The 27,436-nt window shown below is 53.8% G+C and overlaps 9 protein-coding genes and 1 pseudogene across 10 annotated transcripts, besides 1 other annotated feature; 5 read left to right on the top strand and 5 right to left on the bottom strand.

Annotated features, from left to right (window-relative positions):
* Nucleotides 1-1,037: 1,037 nt before the first annotated feature.
* Nucleotides 1,038-2,984, top strand: NCS57_00568300 (uncharacterized protein; the record flags this gene model as incomplete). Its single annotated transcript, XM_053055596.1, has 1 exon — nt 1,038-2,984. One exon carries the CDS (start codon nt 1,038-1,040, stop codon nt 2,982-2,984), a length of 1,947 nt encoding a protein of 648 aa, XP_052914551.1.
* A 2,541-nt stretch (nt 2,985-5,525) lies between these two features.
* NCS57_00568200 (Uds1 domain-containing protein) lies at nt 5,526-9,141 on the bottom strand (the record flags this gene model as incomplete). Its single annotated transcript, XM_053055595.1, has 3 exons — nt 5,526-5,618; nt 5,678-8,920; nt 8,989-9,141. The coding sequence occupies 3 exons, from the start codon at nt 9,139-9,141 to the stop codon at nt 5,526-5,528; spliced, it is 3,489 nt and encodes a 1,162-aa protein (XP_052914550.1).
* Nucleotides 9,142-10,357: 1,216 nt separating this feature from the next.
* On the bottom strand, nt 10,358-11,237 carry NCS57_00568100 (Rhomboid domain-containing protein; the record flags this gene model as incomplete). Its single annotated transcript, XM_053055594.1, has 2 exons — nt 10,358-10,921; nt 10,983-11,237. The coding sequence occupies 2 exons, from the start codon at nt 11,235-11,237 to the stop codon at nt 10,358-10,360; spliced, it is 819 nt and encodes a 272-aa protein (XP_052914549.1).
* A 1,226-nt stretch (nt 11,238-12,463) lies between these two features.
* NCS57_00568000 (uncharacterized protein) lies at nt 12,464-14,506 on the top strand (the record flags this gene model as incomplete). The annotated part of the gene is made up of 10 exons (XM_053055593.1): nt 12,464-12,649; nt 12,703-13,005; nt 13,056-13,095; nt 13,154-13,323; nt 13,382-13,389; nt 13,442-13,591; nt 13,660-13,918; nt 13,968-14,010; nt 14,059-14,288; nt 14,342-14,506. 10 exons carry the CDS (start codon nt 12,464-12,466, stop codon nt 14,504-14,506), a joined length of 1,554 nt encoding a protein of 517 aa, XP_052914548.1.
* Nucleotides 14,507-14,935: 429 nt separating this feature from the next.
* Nucleotides 14,936-16,842, bottom strand: NCS57_00567900 (PPM-type phosphatase domain-containing protein; the record flags this gene model as incomplete). Its single annotated transcript, XM_053055592.1, has 3 exons — nt 14,936-15,044; nt 15,093-16,100; nt 16,172-16,842. The coding sequence occupies 3 exons, from the start codon at nt 16,840-16,842 to the stop codon at nt 14,936-14,938; spliced, it is 1,788 nt and encodes a 595-aa protein (XP_052914547.1).
* A 905-nt stretch (nt 16,843-17,747) lies between these two features.
* NCS57_00567800 (uncharacterized protein) lies at nt 17,748-18,561 on the top strand (the record flags this gene model as incomplete). The annotated part of the gene is made up of 3 exons (XM_053055591.1): nt 17,748-17,873; nt 17,928-18,344; nt 18,400-18,561. The coding sequence occupies 3 exons, from the start codon at nt 17,748-17,750 to the stop codon at nt 18,559-18,561; spliced, it is 705 nt and encodes a 234-aa protein (XP_052914546.1).
* Nucleotides 18,562-19,365: 804 nt separating this feature from the next.
* Nucleotides 19,366-21,703, bottom strand: NCS57_00567700 (annotated as a pseudogene). The gene is made up of 3 exons: nt 21,623-21,703; nt 19,945-21,573; nt 19,366-19,893 (listed from the first exon to the last, which is right to left on the bottom strand).
* Nucleotides 19,366-21,703: a sequence feature.
* A 1,456-nt stretch (nt 21,704-23,159) lies between these two features.
* NCS57_00567600 (uncharacterized protein) lies at nt 23,160-23,668 on the bottom strand (the record flags this gene model as incomplete). Its single annotated transcript, XM_053055590.1, has 4 exons — nt 23,597-23,668; nt 23,342-23,547; nt 23,233-23,282; nt 23,160-23,182 (listed from the first exon to the last, which is right to left on the bottom strand). Exons 1-4 carry the CDS (start codon nt 23,633-23,635, stop codon nt 23,160-23,162), a joined length of 318 nt encoding a protein of 105 aa, XP_052914545.1. The 5' UTR covers nt 23,636-23,668.
* A 236-nt stretch (nt 23,669-23,904) lies between these two features.
* On the top strand, nt 23,905-24,870 carry NCS57_00567500 (RNase III domain-containing protein; the record flags this gene model as incomplete). The annotated part of the gene is made up of 1 exon (XM_053055589.1): nt 23,905-24,870. The coding sequence occupies one exon, from the start codon at nt 23,905-23,907 to the stop codon at nt 24,868-24,870; it is 966 nt and encodes a 321-aa protein (XP_052914544.1).
* Nucleotides 24,871-25,766: 896 nt separating this feature from the next.
* On the top strand, nt 25,767-27,242 carry NCS57_00567400 (ACB domain-containing protein; the record flags this gene model as incomplete). The annotated part of the gene is made up of 3 exons (XM_053055588.1): nt 25,767-26,181; nt 26,292-26,589; nt 26,648-27,242. The coding sequence occupies exons 1-3, from the start codon at nt 26,166-26,168 to the stop codon at nt 27,240-27,242; spliced, it is 909 nt and encodes a 302-aa protein (XP_052914543.1). The 5' UTR covers nt 25,767-26,165.
* Between the last annotated feature and the right edge of the window lie 194 nt (nt 27,243-27,436).

The raw sequence follows: 27,436 nt of genomic DNA, 5'->3' as shown, positions 1-27,436 counted from the left end.
TTCTGCCCATGAGTCTGTCTCAAGATCAAGCTCGAAGGTGGAGGAGTCTAAATCCCAACCCAAGTGGCACCCTGCGTTGTATCCATCCCCATCCATCCATCCATATCAATATCCCCGTCTGCACCCCTTTCCGTCCCTTCTTTCTTCTTTCTCCCTTCCTTTTCTTCCTCCTTTCCTATTTCTGTCTTCCCATTCTGGAATTCTTTCTCCTCCTAGCTCTTGCTGCTTGTTCTGAACATTCTTCGCTCTTTCCGGAACTATAGACCAGTACCATAAACCGACGCCTACTGCTTCTTACATGGCCACCTTGGATCGATAGAGTACCTAGACAAAACAAGAAAGACGACACCACGACCGAAACGAACTGCGAGGCGACGCACCGACAGGACGTTCTGAAATAAGAAGAGGGCATAGCCAGCCTCTGTTACACAACGCAATACCAAGCATAGCCTCCTGCAGGCAAACAAACACCCCGTCCGACCCGTGCCTCGACGACCAGCCAACAAGTTCTTCTCGACATCCCGACTCCCAGAGCACTCAAGGCGGACAATTCGACATTGAGAGCCATCCCACAACGATTCATATACCCCAGACCATTGATTCACCCACCTACTCGGGCACTTGCACCCTCCCATGTAAGTCAGCCGCACAATCTCGACAGCCTCTCCCCTTCCACAACCTGTCGAAGGGGCCAATCTGTCGACTACCTTGTCCTCGGAACACAACGCCTGGTCAGCTCAACAACCATTAGCCGTCTGCATCTGCAGCTGGCCGTTTGGCTCGTGACTGTTCGGGCACGCACCTCGCGTTCAACCTGCGCCCTCATGCTTTCGGCCCCTTTACAGTGCTGACCAGCTGTCGCTTCTAGTATCTCCCGAGCCCACACAAAGCGATAATCTTTGACAAGAGTCGCTCTTGACCTTACCAGACCAAACCCCTTCCTTAGCGACAACAAAAAATTACTGCCGCGACGAATTGTTGTTATCGGGCATTGGAAGGATCCCTGGACAAGCCGGAAAGGAACACCATCACAAACCATGACGGCGGATCAGGGGTATGGACGCCAATTTGGGCGGACGAGGGAGAATCTGTCGACCTCGGCTCCCGGGCCCAATGGCGAAGGCGATGCCAGACCTGAGAAGGAGACAACGAGGAAACCAGCAAAGGACGAGAAGGTCGAGGTCACGCAATCATCACAAGTCTCACCACGACGGTACACCGACCCTTCACATACAGCATCCCCAGTGGCGGCGCCGCTCTCGCGGAACCCCTCCGAGACCTCAACAGCATCATCAAGTCCGGCCCCCGAAACCCGGAGATCTCCTGCTTATCAACCCCTCGAGCCCCCAGTTACCAAGACAAGTCTGAGCGAGCTCGAGGTCTCCAAAATAATCAACAACCCAAAGCTAAGGCACGATATCAATTTTGACCCTGAGCTACACTTCAGACCCAATGTGGAAGGCGACAAGGGGCGAAGGAAACACGACCGCGCGAGTGTTTTCTGGACGAATCTGAAGGAACAACTTGTCGAGTTCATTGTGGATCGCCCAAGCTTTTATGAAAAGTACGGAACGGGAGACGATTGGTGCTTGCCAAAGCTTCTGAAGTCCGTCAAAGAAATCATTCAAACTTTGGTACCACAGCGGGACCGCCAGTTTCTGGATGAGGGCCTCAACGTTGATCTTTTGATGCAACAATTCCACAGAGGCATTGCTGATCTTGAGAAGCTCGCCTCGTGGCTCTCACGGGTCCTCAAGTCACACTGCGCACCCATGCGGGACGACTGGGTCGACTCGATGCACAAGCAACTCAGCAACGGAAACCGAAACAATGACGTGGATGAGCTTGTCAATGGCATGCGAAGTCTACTCAGCGTTCTTGAGGCGATGAAGCTGGACGTTGCAAACCACCAGATCCGCTGCCTTCGACCAGCTCTCATCGAGGAGACGACAGCCTTTGAGCAAAAGTTCCTGATGAAGAAGCTCCGAAACCGCAAGATGGATATCGGCGATGCGAAGCCTTGGTACCAGGAGGCAGCTCAGACGTACCCGGCTGGAGCTGGATCCATGTCGTCTCATTTCGGCGAGATGGGTGTCTTCTTTGAAGGACTCTCCCGATCAATGCTTCCTTCTGCCGGCGAGAAGCCGCTGCCAGGAACTTTCTTCTTCGACGAGGATCGACTAGGCAGGGTTCGGTCCGACATCCTTGACGCAATCAACCTCGACGTGTGCATGCGCATGTTTGATGATCTTGATCGGGTTGCACGATGCAATCTGGCCCCCGCCTTTGCCAGCCTTGGGTCAGATGACGATCTGCCCATGTCCTCGAGCAAGGATGGCCACGAGTTCAACTTCAACACTCCCCCCTCACTCTCGCGACCTGCAAGCGTTGCTCTTAGCTCGGCTGGTTCGGCTTCGTCATCACCGCGATCTTCCTTGGTTCTCCCTTCGTATCTTGCATTGGATGCCAACGAGAGCAAGACCAAGGCTCGAAACGTCCGCGAGTCCCTGGTTGCTCTGCTCCAGCAGGCACCTCATGATGCCCACTACCATGAGAAGTGGCGAACCATGGCCCCCTCGCTGGCCCTCCAGATCTTCCGATTTACCAAGGCACCCATGGAGATGCTCCCTTCGTTCGAAGATAAGCTGACAGAGAACGTTTGCAACATGTCTTCTCCCATGTATCAAGAGATGGAAGAGGCCTACCGCGGCCGACTCTTGACTGAGCTGGCTACTCGGGTCCGCTACTTCAAGGCACTCTCAGGCGTCTGCCTCTTCTCGATTGCTACGGGCAACCGGGTACCAGTGAGCAGCCGCAGCCTCGACGCTGGACGAGACCGAGAACTGGATGCGGCCATCCGTATGGGCCAGCAGGAGGGCGGCATCGAGGATATCGCTACGCGTATTGCTCATGTCGGCGTTGTTCACTGGAGGATCTGGGCCCGGATGGCCTACATTGACGAAGACGACATGTCGATGGACTAATCTCCTTCACCTCGACGGTTGGTGGTTGGACCGCTATATCACGCTTATCACCTTTTTAATGGCGAGTATTTCGCACTCTGCACAATACCCCTTTTTTCTCGTCTCTCACTGGGTCCCGAGCCACACCCAGCCCGGCTGGACCGAATCACAACCTCATGGCTGTTGTCCCCTGCGAACCTACCTAACCCAGGTGCGGGGGAGGGGTAATGGTGTATTCAAACAAAGGGCGGGAATGTTAGGTTTTGTTTTTGCTTTTCAACGGTGGCTGGGGTCTTTACACTTTGCCCGGCACTTTGTTTTGCCCCTTTTTCCTCGGCGTTCAGGACGGACGGATGGTTGGGCGGACGGATAAGGGGGACGGCAGGAGAATGGAGCCCCCCTGATACACGGCGCCTGGGCGGTCTTTGCATTGGAATTCGTCTCGTCATTGATGCTGCGCTGGCCCGGCGAGCGGAGGAGGCACATCGCATTGCATTCTTTACATGCACGGCAGAAGCCGCCCACGCACTGGGGATCAGAATCAGCCTTTTTTTTACGCAAGCACTTGTACCACTCTCACTCGCATTTAGATCAGACTCGTTTACACAAGCTCATTTACTTGATATCCCTTCTGTACATATACGAGGAGCCGCTTCTGGCATTAGACTAGACAAGGGTTTGAACTGGAATTGAAGCATACCACTTTGTTAATCTCGATTCACAACGTAGAGTCAGTGATAGAACTGGTCTTTATATCAGTCCAGGGCATATGTCTGGGACCTCCTGGAGACCAGATAGCTTGAGAATTATGTGATTCTTCATCTTTCCATGTGGATTGACTTGTTGAGAAGATGAGGCAGGCAGGTCACAGTCTGAAGACCTCGATTGCATCATCAAGTGCCATCCAAGGTGAAATGTTCCTCCTGTTGAGTGCCCAAAAGGGTTGCCTGGACCTCTGGTCATCAGAGGGGGGCCACGTGAAGAGCATGGCATGCAAGTGATGCTTCCCACCAAAGGCCACACGCCAAAGAACCATTCTGCCAGCTTGCATTTTGAATCGTCACCAAATCAAGGGATACCCGAAGAACCATGTGTTCGGGTTTTGGAGGGCACAGGATATTTTGAGGGATATATATAGACCGAAAGCTAGTTTTAGTTTACGCATTCGCAGGAAGAAGACGCAGTTTGTTTTACAGACTCCTCAAACTCCGAGGTCATCGTCTTGAGGAGGATCTATGGAAGGAGAGTGCGCAAGGTGGAATAGGGAACACTGTATGAGAGGAGGACCGGGAAGCGCTCTACCAGCCCGATGGGGTTTGTAGGAGGGTGGCCATTAAAACACAAGGAACAACTTGCATCGGCTTGTTCTAGAAGGAAACTGTTGCGATTGTGTCACCACCAGCCACGAGATTAAGTTCTCAAGACGCAGGGCTGAGATTTTTAACTTTTTGTCCCCCAGGATTTCAACGGTCTCCGAATAAAGGCCCGTGATGTTTATCTCAAACCTTTTCTTTTCTTTTTTTTTTTCCTTCTTTTTTTTATCAATTTTCTTTGTCAAACCTGTCTCGTGTTTTTTGGCAAGGACGACAAAGTCTAGGCAGTACTGAAGAGCTATGGTAGCCTCTGATTGGCCCTCGCAAGAGTTGTCAGCTTATATACTCTTTAGGCAATGTCAGTCGCCTTGTTCAACCACAACTTTTCCCTGCAGAAACTCGTCATGATTCTCCTGAACATCGTCCCCAATCATAATCAGAGCTGGATAATTTGCTCATCTTAACCTCTCCGAGTTATCTGCACTCGCTTGCAGAGCTTTTCCAAAGTCTCGGTGCTCATATCAAACTATAACACCACTTGGGTTAGCGCCTTTGCTTCAAGTCAACAACAACAGGTACTTACTCGAATGCATGCAAGAGTGAACAACAGCCATTGCTGGGGATTATGCTTCGAACTCTGTCGTTTTTTCTACGGTTCATTGTCCCAAACTTTGTAATGACTCTGCCTTGCGTGTGCAGCCTCCAGCGTCAAGGTGATCTCGAACACTGACAGTGACTATAAGACACACCCCCAGTCAAGGTCACTAATACTTCTCGAATCTCCCGAATTTAAAAAAGACATGACAACTTAAATGCATCCATGGTTCGTCATCTATCTCTTGGGCTGTTGACTATCTCCAGTTCAGACCCGGAAAAAAAAAACACCAAACCTCCTTCTCCCATCATCCTAGAGGAAGCTCGCATAGACTCTTCCCGCCCAGGTTTTTTGGTCATTGATTCATCCCCCATATAATAACTCCCAGTATGATCTGTATGTATGTAACCCCCCATCGAGCTTCAGCATTTACTCCCAGCCACGCCATATCTCCAAGACAACAAATCCGACTCCTCATCCGTGAGGATAATGTTACAAGAAACAGAACGACAGAAATGGGACTGGCGACGGCCCATAACGATAACGATAACGACATCCATGGCGCACACAAGACAAGACAATGTTGTACAATGAGGGCCATCGCCTGGCTCGACGGCGTCCTCAGAGACTGAGCCCCTCTGGTCGACCATGGACTCATGGTGGACTCAGCGAGTTCTTATCAGATCCCTGGGAACGCTTCAGCTTTGCGAGCTCTTCTTCAAGCTGGCGGTATCTCGCACGCTCCTCCTACACACATTGTTAGTCAACCATGGCAAACAGCATCACGCAACGGGGACAACACGTACCTTCATGTTCTCCTGGAACTTCTTCCTCTCTTCCCTCATCATGGCTCGGAACTGCTCACTCAACATAGACGCTCCCCGGCCAGTTCCGCCCGTAGGGGGTATCGCCTTCAGACGTTCACCATCCAGCTCCTCCTGGAGCTTGCTGATCTGTTCGTTCGCCTTGTCCATTTCGGACTCGAGTCGCCCACGCAGCTTCGTCAACTCGCTTTCAAGGCCAGACTTTGTCGATAGGACGTCTTCAAGCTTGTTCTCGAGCACAATCTTCTCGCGCTCGGCACTCAGCGTCTCCTTTGTCACTTCCTCTAGCTCCTGCACGGTTCCGGAGAGCTCGTTCTTGAGTCTTGTGAGCTGGTTCTGGAGCTTCATCACCTCTCCGCTGGTCTTGATGGCGGCAACGTCAGCGGCACGCTCCGCGCGTGATCCGTAGGCGCCGTCCAGCTCGGCCTGAGCAATGGTGAGTTCCGTCTTCATCTCCACGAGGTTCATGTTAAGAAGCTCGAGTTCGTCCTCCTTGACCTTGAGCGCCTTCTTCTTTGCTGCGATATCCTCCTTCTGCGTGCTCACTTGTTGCTTCAAGGAACGGGCAGACTCTTCCGCATTGTTCTTCGCCCTGGTCGTCTCGTCGAGCTGTGCGTTGAGCGCATCGATTACAGAATCCACGCCGGTCAACTGGTTGCTGGTGGCCTTGCTTGAAGACTCGGCAACAAGCAGGTTTGCCTCGAGCTGCTTCAACTCGGCCTCAAGAGCCGCAATCTTCTGGTTGCGCTCCTCAATCTGAGCCTGGGCGGCTCCGGCGGCTCCAGCAGCTCCAGCCAAGTCAGCCTGGAGAAGCTCCATATCAGACTCGAGGTGGGCGACCCTAGCATTCCGCTCCTCGAGTCGAGCCTCTGCAGCACTAGCCTTCTGTAGCTCAGCTTCAAGGGCGGCAATCTTGGCATCACGCTCCTCGGTCTGGCCTCGGAGAGCGTTGGTCTGCTGGGTTTCGGCCTCGAGGACAGCGATCTTGGCATTGCGCTCCTGGACCTCTTCTTGGAGAGCGTTGAGATGCTCAACCTCGGCTTCCAGGATAGTAATCTTGGCGTTACGCTCGTCGAGCTGATCTCGAAGGGCATTGGCCTTTTGAATCTCTGCTTCCAGAGTGGCGATTCTGGCATTGCGCTCCTCGACTTCGTCTCGCAGAGCGTTGGCTTGTTGGATCTCAGCCTCAAGGGCGGCGATCTTGGCATTGCGTTCTTCGACCTGGCCATGAGCAACATTGGCCTGTTGGACTTCAGTCTGAAGCGCGGCAATCTTCTGGTTGCGCTCCTCGATCTGGGCGTTGGCAGTCTCGAGGTATTCCAGTTCCGATTCAAGCGCAGCAATCTTGCTTTCGCGGTCCTCGATCTGGGACTGAGCAGCACCCGCAGCCGCTGCGGCGCCAGCAAGATCGGCCTGGAGCTGCTTGAGATCTGCTTCCAGATCTGCAATCTTCTCGTCGCGCTCTTCGACCTGGGCGTGTGCTGCACCGGCTGCGCCAGCCGCACCAGCCAGATCAGTCTGAAGCCGCTTCACATCAGCCTCAAGAGCTGCAACCTTCTTGCTGCTCTCCTCAGCCTCGGGCCCACGGCCGATATTGTTGGTGGAGGTTGTGCGAGCGTGCTCGAGTTCCTCCAGTGTCTCGGAGAGCATCGTCTGGGCGGTCATGGCGTCTCTCTCGGCGCGGGCGAGTAGAAGCTGGGTCTCTTCCAGCTCCTCCTGTCTCCTCTGGATCTCCTCGTCCTTCTCAGCGTCAGATTTGTTGTTCAGCTCACGCTGCTGCTTGATCTGTCGCTTGAGCACCGACTTCTGGTCCTTGAGCGTGGTGGCCTGGGAATAGAGCCATTGAACACGGTTGGAGAAGCCAGAAATGGTGAACGGCTCATCCACATCGAACTCGTCGTCGGAAATCTCTTCGTCTTGATAACCCTTCTCCATGCGAGCTCTCCGGCGTTCCTCCTTTTCCTTCTTAATCTTTGCAAATCCAGATTGCATCATCTCCCATAGACCCATCAAGACCCTTTCCACCTGGTCATTGTCCTGGCCAGCTGGCATGCCGGCCGAAGCTGCCCGCACAGCTCGCTCCAGCTCTGAGTCTGCAGCTCGCAAGGCATCCTCGAGGTAGGCAAACTGCGCATCGGTATCACCCTTGGCTGATTGAGGTGCCATGGGGTAGTCAGGATCCACGGTCAGGAGAAGCTCTCGCACTTGTCTGTTCAACGCCTCGATCCGTTGGTCAATCTTTTCGTCCACCTTGCCATGCTCATTGGTTGAGTCTTGTTCCGCTTCAATAGCAACAAGACCCATCTCCAGGTAATCCATCTGATTCCTGAGCATCTCTCCAGGCTCCATTCCTGGAACTCCAAACGGCGGCTCCAGATACTCGTCATTCTTGGAGGGGTTGAAGCGAACGATGGCGTCCCGCAATGAGCCATTGAGGTTCTCCAACCTTGTCTCCATATCAGATATCGATCTGACTAAAGTGTCCGTTTGGCTCCTTAATTGTGTGTTTTCATCCCGCATCTTCTCCATCTCTTCCTTGAGCTGGTTCTGCTCCCTGATTGGCGACTTGAGGGGGATCTCGATAGCATTCTGGCGAGGCTGTCCCCTTGAAAACTCGTCCATATGACCAAAACCATAGTTGTCGTTGAAATAATTGTCGTCGGCAGGATGGTCCATGCTATTTCGGGTATAAGTATATAGGCTCTCTGGGCTCCCAGGCATGCCGTTCACGGGTTGGTTCGGTGGTGTTTGGCCCTTCTTCTTGGAAACCTTGTGCGTCAACTGGAGGATTCCGGCCGTGTGTTCCAGGAGACGCCGTTGAGGCTCCATCAATCGTTTCTCGAGATTGAACAGCTCGGCAGCCAGTTCTTCACATTTCCGCTCGCTCGCCTGTCGTTCGGCCTCGGCCTCCTTAGCACGAGCATGGTCGCCACCACTATTCCGACCCAACAAGCTCCTCCGCCTCCCTTCTATTTTCCCAGGGGAGTATAGCCTCGCCATGGAGATGGCAGCATCGCGGTATTTCGATTGGATGGTCAAGTTCTGTCTTGTCGACTCAACTCGCTGGGTCAGGGATTGGCATTGCTTCTTCAGGTCGTCCACCTCCTCCTGCGACAGGATCTCGAATTTCTTGCTGTCGGAGAGGGCCGTCTCGGTGAGGAGATGTACTTGGATCGGGTCTTTGAGGTCGACTAGAACGGAGCTCTGGGGGCGATCTGGGTTCATCTGCAGGGAGTGAATGTGTAAGTGGTCAAGTCGAGAATTGGCGTGGTTCCACGTGTCGAATCACATACTGGATTATAACGAGGGTGCTCCTTCTCAAAACCAGTGAGGATGTCTTTACGATATCCTTCCACAAGAGTCTTGCCGCTGGGGCTCGGGGCCGGAGGCGACAGCCTGGAAGGGCCGTACCCGTAAGGGCTCCCCTCTGGCGCGTACGCATTCATGGTTGCAAGGCTCAATGTCGCGTCGTCTCGGTCAGCAAAACATGAGGGAGGAAACAAGGTGGTTTACAGAGCTAGGCGATGGTAACAGCGGCCATGGGGATTGAGTGGCTGGTCGAAATAAAAGAGTTCGGTCTGGTCAGTGGTTGACCGGCCGCCGGGCTCGCTTGGACTGGACGGGGGGGTGATGAGGTCGGATGGATGTAACAAAGGGGCGTTTGCGCTGGGACGCCTCTTGGTCTGGACAACCGCGGAAACTCGAGGAGGATACTTTCAGAGACACTCGATAGATCTCGCGCCAGCGTTCGCAGAAAGGACGCAGGAACAATGCAGATACTGGGGGAGAGAAAAGGAGAGGTCGGGGGTTGTCCACTTGAGTCCAGCCCAGGAAAAAGGAGGCCCATCGCCGTCCTTTTGGCTAGTGGATCCGGGACCCTCCAGAAGGGACCTGGAAGCTGAATTGCAGCGCTTGGAGCTTCTGACGAGCCGCAGCTGGGTACGTACTTTTACTCCAGCAGGGCGGCTGGGAAGGTGCCGGGGGGCGCACCCGCGTTCTTGGGCATGGGGCATTGCCGCATTGGACACAGGCATGCGGGTCTTCATTTCTGTGCTATACTGCATTCGGAAATAGGTATAATGACGAGGTGCACGTCTCGCAGCGTTTAATGGGCCATGATGGCATCCAATACAGACGTACGGGCCACGAGTTTTCCATGCGTGAATCCCATCTCGTGGCTGAGCTGTTATCTAGTTTCATCCTGCGCGAATGCCCTCACATCCTGCTCGCGAATATTTTTATTTTTAGACGTCACCGCTCCCCGATCGACAACCAGCGCCATCATGGCTGTGTGTGTCGCCAATCTTTGCTATGCAATGTATGCTGACAGGTGATTTGGCGGTGGCTGACGACGCCATGGCTATTCCCCCATGACAGCCTCTTCCTACGGCTCGATTGCAGGGAACGGTAGTCCGTCGGGCCTAGATCCAGATCTGTGGACGGCTGAACACCATCTGCGAGCTCCAGTGACGGCTCCCAGACACTCGAGATGTCATACGCACGTTGGGCTGAGACATTGCACAACAGGCACGCGCTTGGACATGCATGCCCGCACCGCATCGCACGTCCCGCGATTTCACGGAGCATTATACGGAGCTTTAGATGGTTGCCAGGCCAAATCATGTTGCATCTCGTCATGGTATCAATGCCAACGCTGGGATCCTACAGCACCTCTCGGACCTGATCCATAATCTGCTGCCCCATCGTCCTCCTCCGCTCCGCCTGACCCTCTGCCGCACCTTGGGCACCAGTTGCGACGGCCGATGTCGTCGTTTCGCCCTCGAGCCGACGTCGCAGACCTTCAAACTCGGCACTCCGCCTCTGCGTGCTCAGCCCCACCACCCAGCCCGGCACCCGCCAGCGCACGAGGGCAGCCGGAAGGAGTCCCTCCCGCCACGAGTACCCCAGGACCCAGCCAATGACAGCCCCCAAGAGTGATCCCGGCCATTGCAATAGCGCGAGGTGCAAGGCAATAGCATACTTGTATGACTTGTCCGAGAATGTAAGGCCGACGAAGGGCTCGTCAGTGGGTGGCGCCTCGGACGTAGCAACACGGTATTTGTACATGTGCGGGACCATAGCATGATATTGGGCCAGGATGGCAAAGATGATGGGTGTCGGGCCAGCCGGCATGTAGTTGAACCACCCCGCGGTAAGAGGTCGCAAGACGATTGAGACGAGGGGCGGGAGCAATGCGGTGAGGAGGAACGTGACTATCAAGAAGGACTAGTCACAAGAATGTTAGCTGTCATTTCAGCGGGAAAGAATACGAGGAGGCGAAACTGACTGCAAACTTGCGAGAACCCCACATGCGCTCGACGATACGCAAATTATACAGAGACATGGCGGCGAATAGGACCTCGGTCGAGTTGGTGTAGCACAGCTGATAGGCCAGCAGCCTCCAGAGCTGGCGGTAGCGCCATATGTGTGTGTCGATGATGATGTAGAAGTAGTGCTTGACGTCGAGGACACTGGCGAGGATGGAGCCAGCGATGAGGCAGAGCACCCCAAGCCGGGTCACGGGAGCGTTGGTGAAGGACATTGCTGGCGCGCGGGGCTACTGGTGTTTCGAATGGTTAAGGGTTCATGCTGTCGCAAGAGGCTGGGTTGTCGGGGAGGTCCCGGAGGAAGCGCAATGTCGTTCTCCAGGACAAGTTGAAAGCTAGCTTTCGCGGGCAAGTAAATGCAGCTACGTGTGAAGCTAGGTGGGTGCGAAAGGTGGCATCTATCGATCACGTGCAGCTTGTCCGGGTAATTATGGGTCTGACGCCGAAGCCCCGCCCTCATGCCGGTTGACAGCTCCGCCTGCCCCGGGGTTGAGAGCCGGAGGCGGGCTTGAGTTGGGTTGGAATGCTTTTATGTCTTTGATAGCGGTAGTGCCAAAGGAGGGGTTAGGAAGCTTTAGGAGTTGGGGAGCATCATCTCAAGCGCTAGTATAGCAGGAAAACGTACATGAACCCTTGTTATCCAGCCAGTTCGTCCAATGTGGCTTTGCAATATGACATGTCCCAAAAAGGCAAGTTTGATAGGATAATCAGGAAGAGGGTTGGCGGGGAATGTCGTGGTATTGGATCTTGTGCCCCGGCAGGTCCATGATTCTAAGTGGTGAATCGTGCTGACTCTCTTCTGTATTGGGAGTGGCGCGCTGTTGTGTAGCTACAACGGAGCATGTCCGGATTATTCCAAGGCAACTACAGACATACATGATGAAAGAAGTCACCGAAGAAGCCATCATTTGGAAGACTCCATTGACAAATCATTACCGCGGCATTCGGTTCAGACTCTCCTGGAGATAACTCGGATAACCTACCCTGGACTCTGGGGCAGGCTAACGACGTAATTCTTGGCGCTACAACGTCACGCACATGCACAAGCGACTTGGGCCAGCCTAACCCGCGTCTAGGCTATCCTGACTCGGCGCGCGAGCCAAGCGACGGGGGAAGCTCATCATCTTTGTTTAATGAGATGCTCTTTCGAGCTGGTCCTTTTCCCCTACAACTGAGAGATTGCTTGTTCTAGTAGTTCGCGGCCAATATGCAGGCACAAAAACTCAAGGTAGCATAGCATCTGTCAACCAACTCTAAATCCCCTCTTTTCCATAGTCGCACTCAACACCCTCTCATCAACACAACACGGCCACACCGGCACCAACCCTCCCTCCACCAGAGCGGCTCACGCGGCATTGTCTTCCCTCTTTTCTTGACATCCGCCGATCCGACCCCTAAAAAAGACGGAAAATAAATAGAAGGAAAAAAAAAAAGGGAAAAAATGCCGCTCGCCAACTTTGGTACCCTGGTCCTCCACCACCTCGTCTTCGTCGCCCACCTGGCCTACTTCCACATCGCCTTTGCCCACATGGAGCCCAGCGCCCTCGTGGTCCTCTACTGCGTCTCAAAGCTGCTCGCCCGCCGCGCCGACGACATTGACGGACCGCCTCCGGAATGGCCCCCTCCCGTCATCCAATGGTAGTCTCTGACCCCTCGTTCTTGTTGGCCACGGGCTACGAGTCCCCCTCGGAGGAGAACCCGCCCTTCATCGCCGGCGCCGGCGATGCTACCCCGGCCCCGAATGACCGTCCCGTCGCCGTGGCGCGGCCTCCCCTTGTCCAGCGGCCGTCGTATATCGCCGCTGCTGCTCCGGATGACCCCCGGACTGACCGCCGGAATCCTACTCGCATGCTGAACAACGCTTCTACTCCAACCTCCAACAGCTTGAATCATGTCATGGCCATCGCGGAAAAGTCGCCGGTTACGCCAAAGGTCGGCATCCGAGACCGCATTGCGTGTCATAGATGGACCTACTTCACCATGGTACGCCTCCCTTAAGCGCTTACAATCTGACCAAAGCTTACACTTCCAAGACCATGTCCACCGGTGGCGTTGCCAACATCCTTCACTCACGTAAACCCACCCAACGGTACAAGTATCACTTACACGTCAGCTTGCTGATCCTCACTAGTCAAATGGGACACACCCTGGATCCGCGGCATCGGTCTCTTCTTCTTCATCCTTAACCTTATTCTCTTCGTCACCAATCTCATCCTCCTGTCCATTCGGTTCCATATCCGCCCCGGGAGCTTCACCCACTCCTTCACCGACCAGGTTGAATCGCTCTTTATCCCGGCATCTGTAAGATCGCCCACCCTTTCTCGTTTCACCTGGGCCAACACTGATCTGCTCGTGATAGGTAGTCTCGTAAGACAACTAAACCCACATCAGACTCACATGTACCCTCTAACGCCCTCAGCATCGCAGTGATACTCATCAACACATGCCAATATGGCATCCCCAATACCGGCATATGGCTCCTCCGCACCATGGAGCTCATGTTTTGGATCTACGCCGCCCTCAGCGTCTCTGTTAGCGCGCTGCTCTACCTCATCCTCTGGTCCACGTTGTATGTGCTTATAACGCTGGCCCAAACCTCGCCGTTGCTATAGTCAACGCACTAACATATGCTGTCAGAGTCTTCCCGGTCCATACGATGACGCCGACATGGGTCTTTCCTGCGTATCCTCTGCTCCTCAATGCTCCCTTCGCAGCAAACCTCATAGCTGCTGCACATGCATCTGGTCATGCTTTGTCGACTAACACCACGGCAATGGCTCTTGGCGCTGCTGCAATCCAGGGAACTGGATGCTTGATCGCATTCATGATCTCTTCTGCCTTCATCTACCGTCTCATGACACAGAAGCTCCCGCGGGATACGCAAAGGCCCGGCATTGTGAGTCCCCCTTACCCGGCATGTTTGAGGTTGTCTAACTTTCCGCTAGTTCATGTCTATTGGTCCCTATGGTTTCACTGCTGCCGGCATAGGTAAGTTTAGAATTGATTCTACTCTTAGAGCGCCTCTAATTCTCCCAGCCCAACTGGGAAACCAAGCAGAATCACTTATACCGCCGAACTTCCTGGACACTCCACACGTTGCCCCAATCATCAAGGTTGTCTCCGTCCTCGTCAGCCTCTGGCTCTGGGGCCTAGCCATGTGGTTCTTCCTTGTCTGTGTCGGCGCGTTGTGGAAATATGTTCGTACTGGTAGTAGCATGCCGTTCCAAATATCCTGGTGGTCTTTTGTCTTCCCGAACACGGCTCTCGTGTGTCCCCCCATCGTTGGTTATTGTTACACGTCACTGACCCCCTTTTGTAGGTCACGGCCACTAGCGTCATGGGAAACATCTTTCATAGTGATGGCCTGCACATCTTTGCATGCGTCATGACCATTGCTATTGTAATTGTATGGGCCGTCGTCTTTGGGAGAATGGTGTGGTGTCTGAAGGAGAAGAGACTTCTCTGGCCCAAGAATGAGACCTAGATCCCTAGGGTTTCAGTTTCTCTCTATAATTCTAACACTTCTATTCGGACCCTCCGCGACCTTGTAGAATTAGATTTTTGGCTTCCCAAGCGGGTAGCCCATGACAACAGTCACATGGCGTTCAGGGGAATCATGCAAAAGGAGGGTTAATGAGGGATGTGTGTTTATTCGATCCTTAATAGATGGCGTGTAACCAATACATTGGTCTCTATCCCGCGACAGAGTACGAGTAACCCCCTCTAACGCTATCAACCATGTATATCTGGTCTTTACCGCTGCCGCTCTTCTATTCTTACAAGCCAAGACCTGAAATGAAATGGATGCGATCCGCTCCCATGGGAATCCTTAAAACGCCTTGCAACTCCATGACAATATTTGCGCTGTCATCCAATAGAGAGAGGATGAGGGTCTGCGATGCGATCATCTTCTCTACAACTTCGCTCGCATACTCTCGCCAGTAGATGCGTCCAGGTTCACGGTAACCTCGCCCGTCTTCTCGCCGTGGCCAAAGAAGATGACCTGAACAGTCAGGTCGTCACTGTGAACCGTTAGTATGATACCTTAGTATATAATAGATACAACTTACCGATATCGTCGTGAGAAAGGAGAAGGCAATGTGAGCAAGGCACAGACCTGCTCATCGTTGGTACCGCCAAGGGCATTCCTGATAAGATGCGTTGCCACGTTCTTGTCCTTGACCACAAACCGATCCTTGGCATCAGGGTCGATACCCCACTGCTGGAGGCGTATCGGCGTCTTGTTTCCGTCGGGGCCTGCGGTCTTGCTCTCCTCAACGGGTAGCGGGGCCTTTGATGAGCCAAAGATCTTGTTCCAAGCAGCGTCGAACTGAGTGTTGGATGAAGACTGTCCCTGGGTCTCAATCCACTTGCCCACAAGACCAACAACCTCCTCGTTGGTCAGCATCTCCCAGAGACCATCGGTGGCCAAGACGAGGAAGTCGCCCTTTTCGGGATTAACCTTGGTGGTGGTGACGATAGGCTCGGCCGTGACATAAGGGGGAGTCTTCAGAAGAGGCGACGGACTACGTCCAAAGAAGTTCTCACGCAACTTCCAGGCCACATCTCTGCTCCACTTGTAGACGGCATCACCAAAGGCACGCGAGGGCTCAAGGCCACCGAGGACACGGCCATTGCGGATCACGTTTTCCTCTCCAGGGTGCTCCTTGCGCATGCGAGCAACCTCTTCGGGGTTGCTGCCGGTCTGGTCCTCCGACAGAGCCGTGGCAGTCCACTTTCCATTATCTGACCGACGACCCAAGACGGCTCGGGAATCACCAGTGCAAGCAACCCGAAGAAGGTTGCTGCGGCTGTCGTAGAACGAAAGCAAGGCGCACGATCCGGACAGTGCAGGTTGCAATAATTCAGCGGCGACGGTCTTGGAACTAGCCTTGAAAACTTTCTCGACGCTCTTGTGAACGATCTCGTTATCCAGGCGGGTGAAACCAGTCTTGATGGCCAGGCTAACAGCATCCTCCGAGGGAAGGTCTCCAGCAGCCTTCTTATACGTGTCATTGAGCTCCCGCGCAACATAGTTGATCAGGCTTTCTCTCAGAGTCGCCGACGTAGTCCATCCTCTAAACGAGTGTAAGTATATAGCCATGCTTTCAAAGCCTTGCGCCATGTCAATTGTCATGTTGAAACTCACGAGTGACCATCAAAGACACCCCAGAACATCCAGTCACTGCTGTCAGTCTCAGGACCTGCGGACCTGTTGGGAACCTCCACGATCTTCTCGGCATGGTCGTCCTCAATAGGGTCGTTGCTGGGTAGCTGAACCACGTCGTAGCGGGTGACACCGTGACCACGGTTGACAGAGAAGGACTGCTCAAGACGTCGCAGCTTATCGGTGGCCTGCTCCGGGGTGAGCATCTCGACGATGCGACGACCGTCGTCACGGGTGGCCTTGGAAATAGGACCCTCGCCAACAATAGTACCCTGTCGGAGCTCGTCGGCGCCCACTACGAGAACGGTTCGGGTGGGCAGCGCATCAGCTGTCTGAGTCGAAGTGAGGACGTTCCTGGAGACGGTGGCCGAACTTGGTGCAGTGTTAGAGCCGTTGTAGGAGTACCATGCACCGTACCCAACGACGAGACTGGATACGAGAGCGAGGGGCAGACGGCGGAAGTACATGGAGGACCTCAACGGCGTGGTATTTGCTGGGTTGCGACGGGCGCGACGAGCGTGGGCGCTGGCGGTGGACCTGGCCTGGGCGAGCGAGAGCGACGAGATGGAGAAGCCTCGGCGCGGCGTATGGGAGAGGGTGCGGACGGCAGAGAGAGACGTCGTCCGAATTGCTCGAACGGCGACTCGATTCATCTGGGCGGCTGGAGCTTGTGGTAAGCTTGGCCTGAGGTGCAAGAAGAGGATGAAGGAAGAATTAATGAATAAAGCTGTAACCCAAGAAACAGGTCAGGATGTTGCCGGCCAAAGACTCGACAACGGCGATGACATGGGGAGAAGGGGAAGCGATGGAAGAGGAGGCCGTGATGGATGGAGACGGACCCAGATGCAGGCGGCGACACTTGCTCCAAGCTGCTCCGTGGTGGGTCCCCGATTGCGCTATCTTATCTCGACCTTTCCCTTCTAGTATTAACTGTAAAGTTGAACGACGTCGAGAAAGAAAGACTTTACCATTGCGAAGCTGTCGACCTTTTCATCTGATCTTTTCCAGGCAAAGACTGCAGTTGTTGCAGACGGAAAGTGAATCTGCCTGACCAACTCCCCGTCGCGAAATATCCCGAGCTCTCGCATGCCCTCAAGGTCACACCCTCGCTCACTTGATCCAATACTGTCCCGCCTGCGTCGCCTTCTCAGCTGCACGTGAGCCAACGGAACAAGCACCCGACATTCTTTGAGCCTGGTTTCCCAGTTGTTGCTTGTTATTCTTTGTGAGCGTGCGTTTTGTCTCAGACCCGACTTCTGCCGGCCATACTCATTCAGGCATTGGATCCTAGGTGATCCTACTTTGTTTTTGTTCATAGTAGGTGCCGACCTCGGGGTTCATCCTTGGCCTGTGAGCTCCGTCTTGCCGACCCCGGATTCCCACATGTTAGTTAGGCTCCGTTCACACCTCACATACGGATACACCCATCCATCCATTTCATTAGCTTTTATTGCCATCACTTACAAAATTCTATCTACGGATAAATATCTAATTTTCATTCAACAGTCTGTTATTTCTTGAATCTAATTCGATCTACTCAAGGCCAAAGTACCTCATCATGGAACAACAACAATCTGCCCAACGGCCCCTCGCCGGAGCCGACAGCATCCGAGCCCTCAAAGACGACAATGCCATTTTCACTGCTTTTGACTCCTACCCCTGGACAAAAGACAAGATGTTTATGGTAAAACCTCAATCTTCTTCATCATCGGCTTTTTTTACTTACTCTTTTCCTCAGTCCGGCCTCTACGCCATCCTCGGTGAACCTGGCCAGCAAAACCCTCAAGCCTCCCTTGCAGACATGGCCATCCATGCCCGCGTCTTCTACTATTCCCAACGCATCGGCGTCATGATTGATTTTACCGCCTACAAGGCTTGGCTCGCTAGCAACCCCGACCACAGTCCCCCAGACGTCCTCCCAGAGGAGTATCACCGCCGTGATGGAACCAATGCATCTCCGCCACCAGCCTTGGACTGGCAAAAAGCCGCCCCCAAAGCTGATTTGTACATCGATCGTAAGGCTGCGGCTGCTCAAGCAGGCTCAGAGGACCAGCCCAATTACCCCATGGGCTTCGCTGAGATGATCAAGCTTTTGAAGGAGGGCAAGCCTGTGCCTGGAATCCGCCAGATCCCCAACACCATTGTTCGAGATCCTGTAAGTGTACTCAAAAAAGCCAGCATAGCATAAAACAGTGCTGATCTTTTGTTAGTCTGTCAAACCTGTAGGGGCCAGGGCTGTCCCAAGGAAGCCATGGGAGAAAGACGCGGCCGCCGACCCCCCAACCCTCCCAGATCTCCCAAAGGCTCTGGACACCGAATTTCCACCAGTCGACGATGATGTCCCTACTTCTGCAAATGCTGCAACTGCCTGAAACCAGACACATGTCAATATCATTCTTTCTGAGAGGCATATGGGTAACATTAACCATCATGGCCGGCCCCAACGCCAATATCGCGCTTGCTTCTGTACCTTTAGTTGCTTTCGCAAAGAAAGCACCAAGAAAAGTCAACATGGCGCACAAATTCGGAAGCCATATATCACAAACTTCAAACAAGGAGTCTGGATAAGAGAAGCAAGTGTATTAAAGGTGTTTAGTAACTACCATAACAACTCATTTAAGGGGCACCGAACCCAGCCGGCATCCGCATCGAAAAACAACATACAATTTCTCATGTGAACTCAGTTCGTTCCGTCCTCCAAGGGCGTCCTCCTAGATCACCATCCCTGCTACTCATAGGCTGACTGAAGTATGGTTCTGGCATCTTGAAAAGGGCGCTCCCGCTCACTGGCTTCGTATCATGTAGAGGGTGAGCGTTGAGATGCAAGCTGTGGCCCTTCGAGGGCGGCTGCGGTGATTGGCATCTGCCATCTCCTGCATATTGCAAAATCCATAACCATAATGTGTCCAATGCACCCAAGCAAGCAGTAGCCTGCTGAGCGTAGGATGACGTGTGAGCTGTAAATTTTTGCGTGGGAAGATGTTTCTTAAGAAAGGTCGACATATTCTGGGCTGTTCTGCGTGATCTTGACGAGTGGAACGAATGGCGAATTCAGATAGGGACTCCGCGACATGGGTGGTGACAAAGGATGAAAGACAGGCGTCGATGGGGTTTCGCCTGTCTTAGCAGGAGAGGCCGCTAGCGACAGCGACGTCGTCAAAAAGATCAAAGGACCTTCAACGATAGCCACCGCTGTAGCGTGGCCCGGGTCCCATGCGTCCGGTCATTCCTGGGCCGGCACCAGGACCGGGACGGGTGGTAACCGCATGGTTGGTGCAGAGCATTCCGACTCGGGAACCAAACTTGGATCCACGAAGGGAGACCATGTGCTTCCGGATGTGAGCAGCAACGATTTCGCGATGCTGAGGGGAGGAATTGTTCAGGATCCACTGGATGAGGTAGTTTCCGTACTGATCGCTCGCGATGTCAATCAAGGGGATGCGAGTACGATCGCGACGTCCTTCGCAGACTCGGTCGAGGTAGCGGCCCAGGAACTCAGCACCACCAATCTTGAGACACTTCTCAACCACCTTCGAGGCGAACTGATCGGTGCTGTACTCGGCAGCGTAGCGAATGACATGGTCGATTGCCCGGCTACGGTCGGGAGGAGCGCCGTGCTCGCAGATGTGCTGGATGCACCAGTTTCCGAACTGGCCATGGGCAACAATGTCAATGTTGGCGAGGACCTCCTCGATACAGGGGCGCTATTAGAACACGTTAGCAAAATATCCAAATCGTGGAGAGGGGCCATGTACCTTGTCCTCTTCAAGGCAATTTTCAAAGATGTTCTGGACGACGAGGCTGCCGGTTTCACCCAGAGCTACCTCATGCCACATGCCCATAAGAGACTCATTGACATACTTCATGATCTGAGGTGGGGATTCAGTCCACCGAAGCTCAAAAAGCTTCTGCCAGACATGACAAGCGTAGCGATGGATGACCGTCTCCGGGATCCGGCGCAAAAGCTCATGAACCATGATAGCCTTGAAGTTTTCAGGAACAGAATCGAAAGCCTTTTGGACAACATGGCACCCGAAAGGATCCATGGAGAGGTTCAGGGTGTTGCCTCGAATGGACTCGGCAATGTTGACGACTTGTTCAGGCGTTCCGTGCTCAAAGCAACGCTGCACAAGAAAGTTGCCAAAGCGGTTGACCATGAGAGGATAGGCCTGAGCCACGATAGCCTCGACAATCTCGAACTTCTGCTCAGCGGTACCGACCTTGAGCTTCTGTTGCAAGAAGATGGAAGCCTGCTGATCATTGTTGCAAACGATCTTGTCGACGATATACTTCCAGTTGCAGTTAACGTTTCGGTCCAGCAGACGACGGTAGTTGAGTGGCTCTGTAGGCGGGAGATATGTCTGGTCCTCGGGAGACACAACCTGTACCCAGGTTAGTGCCCATGGCGTGGGTTTGGAGGATTGACCGACCTCATTCTTCCAACCAGCCTTAGAAGTGAACTCTGATGCATGTGGGGACAAGGGAGTACCAACCGGTTGGCCTGGGTAAGGTGGAAACATCCCCATGGAGCCAAGTCCCTGTGAGACATTCATGGGCGCTCCGGGCACTGGGCTACCCGTGTAATCAGTATGGGTGGCGGGGCTGCTGTAACCCCCTCCGTAGCCAGGTCCAAATGGCTGAGGTGAGTTGAATCGGCCTTCAAAACGGTTATTGCGACGACCGTTGTTGGAACGCAGCATCTCGGAGTCCGGGGTCAGGCGGTCTCCTCGATGAGCCTCCACGCTGGGGTAAGGGTTGCTAGTCGGATCTGGGTAAGGGGCGTTGAAACCACGACCTCCGAGCCAGTTTCCCGGGGAAGGCTCGGAAACTGGAGCCTGGAGAGTGTTGTTGGCAAAAGAGCCCTTTGGGTGGCCCCAGATTCCTCGAGTGCGGCTGAAGGTAGTGGTGGACATGGCATCACTAGTATCAGAATGCGCGTCCTCTGGGGTGCCCCAGGCACCTTCACGAGGAGCGTAGGCAGGGGGGCCTCGAAAACCGAAAGCCGAGATATCGGGTTCTTGCTTCAGCGAACGGGTCTCGGCCAGCTCCTGGTCAAGCTTGGAGATTTCACTCTTGGCCTGCGCAAGCTGCAGCTTCAGACGCATGATCTCCTCGCTGTCGCCACGGGCATCTTCAAGAGTGGCGCTTGCGGGGCGAGTGGTAGGAGCGGTGCTTGGGAAAGCGTCGGTAGCGGGAGTGATGGGGAGAGAGTTGCTGGAGGAGGCATGATCCAGGCCTCTCTGATACGCACCGCCATCCTCGCTGGCTTTGAGGGCTTCATTCTGCTGGCTCAAGACAGCTTGCTGCTCCGAGAGCTTAGCGAGAAGCTTGTCCATTGGGTAAGACTCCTCGACAGGAGAGGTTTCATGGCTTATCTTCATCTTCTATCATGGTCAGCAATCGGTGGCTATCATGACAAGTAGCTGAAATCACCTTTGGGACACCTTGGTTGGCAAGCTTCGAAGTAGAAAGAGCCGTGACATTCTTCTTCATCGAGGTACCCAGACTGAGATCCTGTAGAAGATTGATTAGCACCATTATCAAAATGCGTAGTGCGGCAAAGCAATCGAACGGACGATGCTGGCGAGAAGATCTGCATGCGGAGGGGGTAGGAAATCGAGGTAAGACGTACGCTGGCAGAAACGGAGGGAGACACTGAGTCACCCACATGCACGACGCCAGGAGGCATGCGAGAGGCCACCTGCGGTGGGGACAAGGAAGGTTTTGGGGATGACATGAGGCTGCAGGACTCGGTTGAGGCGTCGAGAGCCGATGCAGGAGAGGCAGAAATCGAAGTGCAGTAAAATGATAGCGGCCGAGATTGTGAAGACGAAGAAAGGAGTGACGGAGAAAGAAGAACGAGAGTGAATGTGCAGAACGCCGTGGCCAAGAAGGGTTGTGGGAGTGAAGAGAAGAGAATAGTGAATGGGGAGAGTCGAAGAGAGGAGGAGAAGATGGTGGAGAAGAGGACGGTTATTCACTGACCAGGTATTTGAGCAGGGCCAAGGCGGAGGAAAGACGAAGGGAAGGAGCGTAGGTGCGGCAAGTGGCAGCAGCCGACAGCCATTGCCGCGAACGTGGTCGCTCCTGCCAGTGTAAGATGTCAGTTGCAGCTGGCAGTCACGGACGGTTCTCAGGGGGCTTGCACTGCAGCTCGGCGGGTATCTTCAGCATCAGGGTAAAATGGGTCAGAACACCATGACGGCCCGACTGAATTTGCAGATGATACTTCCACCGATGTTCCAAATGAATAAGGTGTCGGCACTTTGAATGCACAGAACTCAAATGCCGGCTTCTGGTTGCCTACATAGGGAGGCGGGCAGCTCGTAATGCGAGGCGACATCAAGCGAAACATAGGGTGGTTGCGGACATAGCTCGACGAACTTCTACCTGGAGTTCCTGCCATCAGAGATTAGATCTAGATCTATCGAATGGATCGAAAGTGCAAGAATGACAAGACACTTGGTGGGAGCCTTGGAGCGGAAAGATTGAGGGACCCTTGGTGCAGCTTACATGGACGGATTTAGGGCATCATGACCAAGACCAGACCCCTCGAGAAGTATCCCTAGGTCCTAGGCATTGATTTTTTCAGTATTACAATGGCAGATGAAATCCAGTTCTCAGACCAGGGATAGGGCCAACTCGGCCCCGTGAACTCCTGGCAAATGGCTCATCCAGGAGCATGATAATCTTTCCGTCATGAACTTGCCCGCGCAAATATCAACAATCTCGCAAAGTTTTGGCATTCAGGTCATATGCAGATGTATTCTGGGTAATGGTACAAATAGTTTTACATACTTGGATGAAAAACCACAAGGGAAACATCAATATTTTCCCGGCCCCGTCCTCCCCTCTGCTGCGCGCAAGGAGTCGTGCATATATCCAAACAATCCACTCTTGCGGCATGCGGGAGGCTCCTTCTGGGCCACCATCATCGACATCGGAGGCGTCATTGTGGGTTTCGTTCAGTTTATCGCTTCTTGCCGGTGGGAGCTGAAGATTCGTTAGCCATTGGCCTCCATCGTGTGTATTGCCGTTCATACCTGGGGGTCCCTTCTTCTTCTTGGGCGCACTCTTTCCACGGAGCTTGAGTCTAGAATCCAACTGTCAGCATGCCTCGTCTTCAGCAAAGATGCTCTTGTCCGCGCTTACTCGTCAATGTACTCGAATCGATCCTCCTCCGCCTCATCCCAGGTCGCCAGGGTCGGGCCGAACTCGCGCTTGAGGTCCTTGATCGTAGCTGTCTTTCGAGGGTAGTAGGCGGCCACGGCCGGGCCCTTGAGTCGTTGTCGGAGGACCTTGTTGCCCATGCGAACGCCCTCAGGGTTGAAGGTCGTCGCGAAGAGCTGGCATTGCGCCTGGGGAAAGTCAGTAAGAGTGTCACAGAGCCAGTATCGGGCTTCTTACCTTCATCAAATCCAATATCCGCGCTCGTGGGACACTCATCTTGGCGTGGATGACATGAAATGTGTTCCAGTCAACTTTTTTCGAAGTCGAATTGACGTTGAGAAGCATCTGAGCCGAAGTGGAACGAAGGGTGCTAATTGGCTGAAGAAACCTCTGGTGGGGCTTCGCGGCATCCAAGGGTCGTGCCTTCACCTCAAGGATGCAGTTTATTCAACCTTCATGAAAACACAACGTCGTACAATTTTCAGGCCCTCTCGAAGCTGTGTATACTTCCTATTCAGTTAATTTTCACTGCTGTCCACGACTAAATGAGTAAACGACGGAACTCAGAAACCTTCGAGGATGAAGGGCTTCGAAAGCGCCCGCATCTTACACCCAACACAGACAACACAATCGGTTCAATCATCGCTGGCATCACACCCTGGACTTCTTCAGACATCCCGAGAGAGCTGCCACCCCTACCTCCCATAGCAAAGCCAGAGCTCGAGACGGCAGTTTTCAGACACCCCGGAATTGGACATGGACCCAACTATGAAATCCTCGAGTGGTTCGGTGACGCTGCCCTCGAGACGATCTCTACAGACCTTGTCATGCAAACCTTCGAGAATCACCTCCCAGTTGGACGTTTATCTCAAATTCGCGAGCAGCTTGTGCGCAACATTACCTTGGCAGAATACTACCGACAGTATGGATTTCACAAGAGAACTCATCTCCCGACCGATATGGGGACCATGGAGCAGTTGATGCGCACGAAACCGAGAGACAGGGATGTCATCAAGATTCAAGGAGACGTTTTCGAAGCATATGTCGGAGCAGTTATACGAGCAGACCCCGTGCAAGGACGGGCAAATGCTGCAGCCTGGCTTAAAGCTCTCTGGGGTCGTACGATCAAAGACCAAATCAAGCAGGTAGAGAGGGCCGACGCCTCTGCCCCCAAGACCCAAGACGATCAATCTGTCAAAGGCGACGCAGGACCACCCAAGAAGGAACTCACACCAAAGGAGCGCCTCGCCCAGATTCTCGTCGTCAAGGGCATCAAAATCCGGTACGAAGACATGCCATGTAACAAGAAGGATAAGAACCTCGGGCTTCCTCTATACGCGATGGGTGTCTATTTGGACGGCTGGGGAGAGACAAACAAGCTCTTGGGCGTTGGAACTGCGCTCAAGAAGACAGAGGCGGGTGCGAAGGCGGCGAGCGCGGCGTTGGAGAACCGGAAACTGATGAAGCTGCTTGGAGATAAGAAGAAGGCTTTTTTGAGTGCAAGAGGGTAGTCAAGGAAAAGGGCACTGAAGTGGTATGGTGGCATGACAAGGTTACTTATATTGAATGAGACTAATAAGCAAACTCTGCGATAACGAACAAACAAGCTTGATCATGATACTGGCCTACACTGTAGAAGTACAGTATTCTATGGTTTATTTGGTAGATTTAATGGGATGTTTTATAAGTATGCAGCTAGTGCATCTTCTGGGTCACAATACAACGCTCCGTGTTGTCTGCACATGCTTGGTAGGCAGAAGACGTCTATCATGAAGTCCTTAACTCCCGATGGAAACAACAAAATTACCCACCTTAAGTGCAGTGGGTTCCATGTCTTGACTGAGGGTGCTCAACAAGTGCGAGCTGTCTCCCGAGATCGGATCTACTACAAGAAGTCGGGTGGATGCAAACCATCACCTCCGCATGACAAGATGGAATGAACTCATCCGAGCAGCATTGGATTTAATATCAAATAAGCCATGATTAATGCAAAAAGGTAATACAGCTAGCACAAGTTGAGCATATTCGTCAATGCTACCTCGCCCTACCTGCCTTTCACGTGTCTCGGCCCAAACTGCAAAACACGGCCATGGATGAACAACCCCGACCTGACCGACATCCATCTCACTCACAGGCGGCGCGATGAATGGATCCAGTCAAGTCCAAATTGCCCCAGATCCCATCCGTCTGGGGCTGCCCGTTGATTGATTGACGTCCACCATCCTCTTGGAACCCCCCTAGAAGCTCACGCGCTTCAGTGGGGACGGCCCTTGTAACCGCATCCCCGAGTCCCGTCCACAGGCTCCGTCGCGAGTCGTGAGCCTGAGGTGCCCGCGCCGAGGTCAAAGTCCAGTCCATTTGCCGATAAACGGCCTCCGCAATTCAGATCCAGCATCATCATCGCTCGCTTCTGATCACCCGTCAAGCATTAGCCCGGTCCCCCTTTCCCCCTTCTCCTCCTCCAAAAAAGGGCCCTCTTCTTCTTCTTTTTTCCCAATGGAGTCATAGGATCCGGCGTATCGGGTTACTTTTTCGCCTCATTGCTTGTTTCTCTTTTTTATTTTTGTATTTATCTTTTTTGAAAGCTGTTAATACCTCCCCGTTCCTGAATCCACGCCACTACTTCCCCTGGCCACCTGCGACTCTAGCTGGCGTCAGTGGGGTTCCATTGCTTTATCTCGGCCAGCAAGCCGCGGTCCGGACGGCTCAGACCCCGATAAAGGATATCCAGACCTCGGCCCTCTACACCTGCCACGCCTTCACGAGGTCGCAGTCGGCGAGCCGCGAGCCGCCTTCTATAAAGAAGATGGCGGATTCAGTGGGTACGTCATTGCTTTGCTAATTCCTGGGGTTGCTTTTTTGCCTCTCCGAAATCCGGGGCACCCATGGCGCGGAGGTTGATGGTTCGCGATGGCTGACGTGATGGCTACAGATCGCGTGTTTGTGCACGCCCTTAACACAGTAAAGAAGATACCCAAGACGGGCGCGTCGCGGCCGCCACCGAACGATCGGCTCCGGCTCTATGGACTCTACAAGCAGGCGATGGAGGGCGACGTGGACGGCGTCATGGAGCGTCCGAATGCTGCCTCAGGGATGGCTCCTGATGACCTGCAGCGCGAGAAGGACAAGTGGGATGCGTGGAATCTACAAAAGGGCCTGAGCCGGACAGAGTCTAAGAGGAGATATGTCGAGGCCCTGATAGACACGATGCATCGCTATGCGACGACGCCGTAAGAACCCCCTTCGGCACGACCTGCAGAAGAGCCGAATTCACTGACACCCTTCCAGAGACGCCAAGGAACTCGTCGCCGAACTCGAATTCGTCTGGAATCAGATCAAACACAACAGTCCCAGCTCGTCCATGTCATCACCGAGAGCGAACCGATCAGGCGGCGCATCACAACAGCACTATGCCGACCCCCCGAGCGAAGCCGAAGGCCCCATGAAGGTCATCAGCCCGATGAGCGAATACGACGAGGCGGAATTGCGGTCACAGCGGCAGCTGGACCTCGAGGACGAGATGGAAGAAGGACAAGAAGGCAGTCAACGTGGAGGCCGGTGGCAGCGAAGGGTGGAACGAGCCCTGACGACAATGTCAGCCGAAGTGGCCGCGCTACGGGAGCAGATAACGACAGGTCGGGAGTGGCGAGCGAAGAAGGAGCGCAGCTTCCCGGCGTGGGCCAAGTGGTTCGCCTGGCTGGTGGTGAAGCATTTGTTTGCAGATTTCGTCATCTTGGCCATCGTGTTACTATGGATGAGGAAGCGCAAGGACCGACGGTTAGAGGACCTGGTGAGAGCAGCTCTGAGGCTTGCACGGGAATACGTCCGGAAAGTCCTACCAAGTCGTGGCCAGCCTGCGAGTCTCCCAGGCTCTGGTCCCTGAAGAGCGGACTTGGGTCGATACAGAGGATAGGTGCTTGATGCCTCCTCAGATATGGGATATCGAGGTTTCTACCCCCTAATTGGCAAGAGAAGCTTGGAACCAGCATGATGGATCATGTCTATCTGCTTCCTGTCAAGTACCTATCTAATTGTCAATGCTGTCGGTGGTAGTGGCGCCGTTGATGCTCGAATGGG

The sequence above is a fragment of the Fusarium keratoplasticum genome, chromosome 4, assembly GCF_025433545.1.
Source record: "Fusarium keratoplasticum isolate Fu6.1 chromosome 4, whole genome shotgun sequence".
Classification (NCBI taxonomy): Eukaryota; Fungi; Ascomycota; class Sordariomycetes; order Hypocreales; family Nectriaceae; genus Fusarium; species Fusarium keratoplasticum.
The sequence above is the reverse complement of the archived record's forward strand: the minus strand, read 5'-3'. Positions and strand labels throughout refer to the sequence as shown.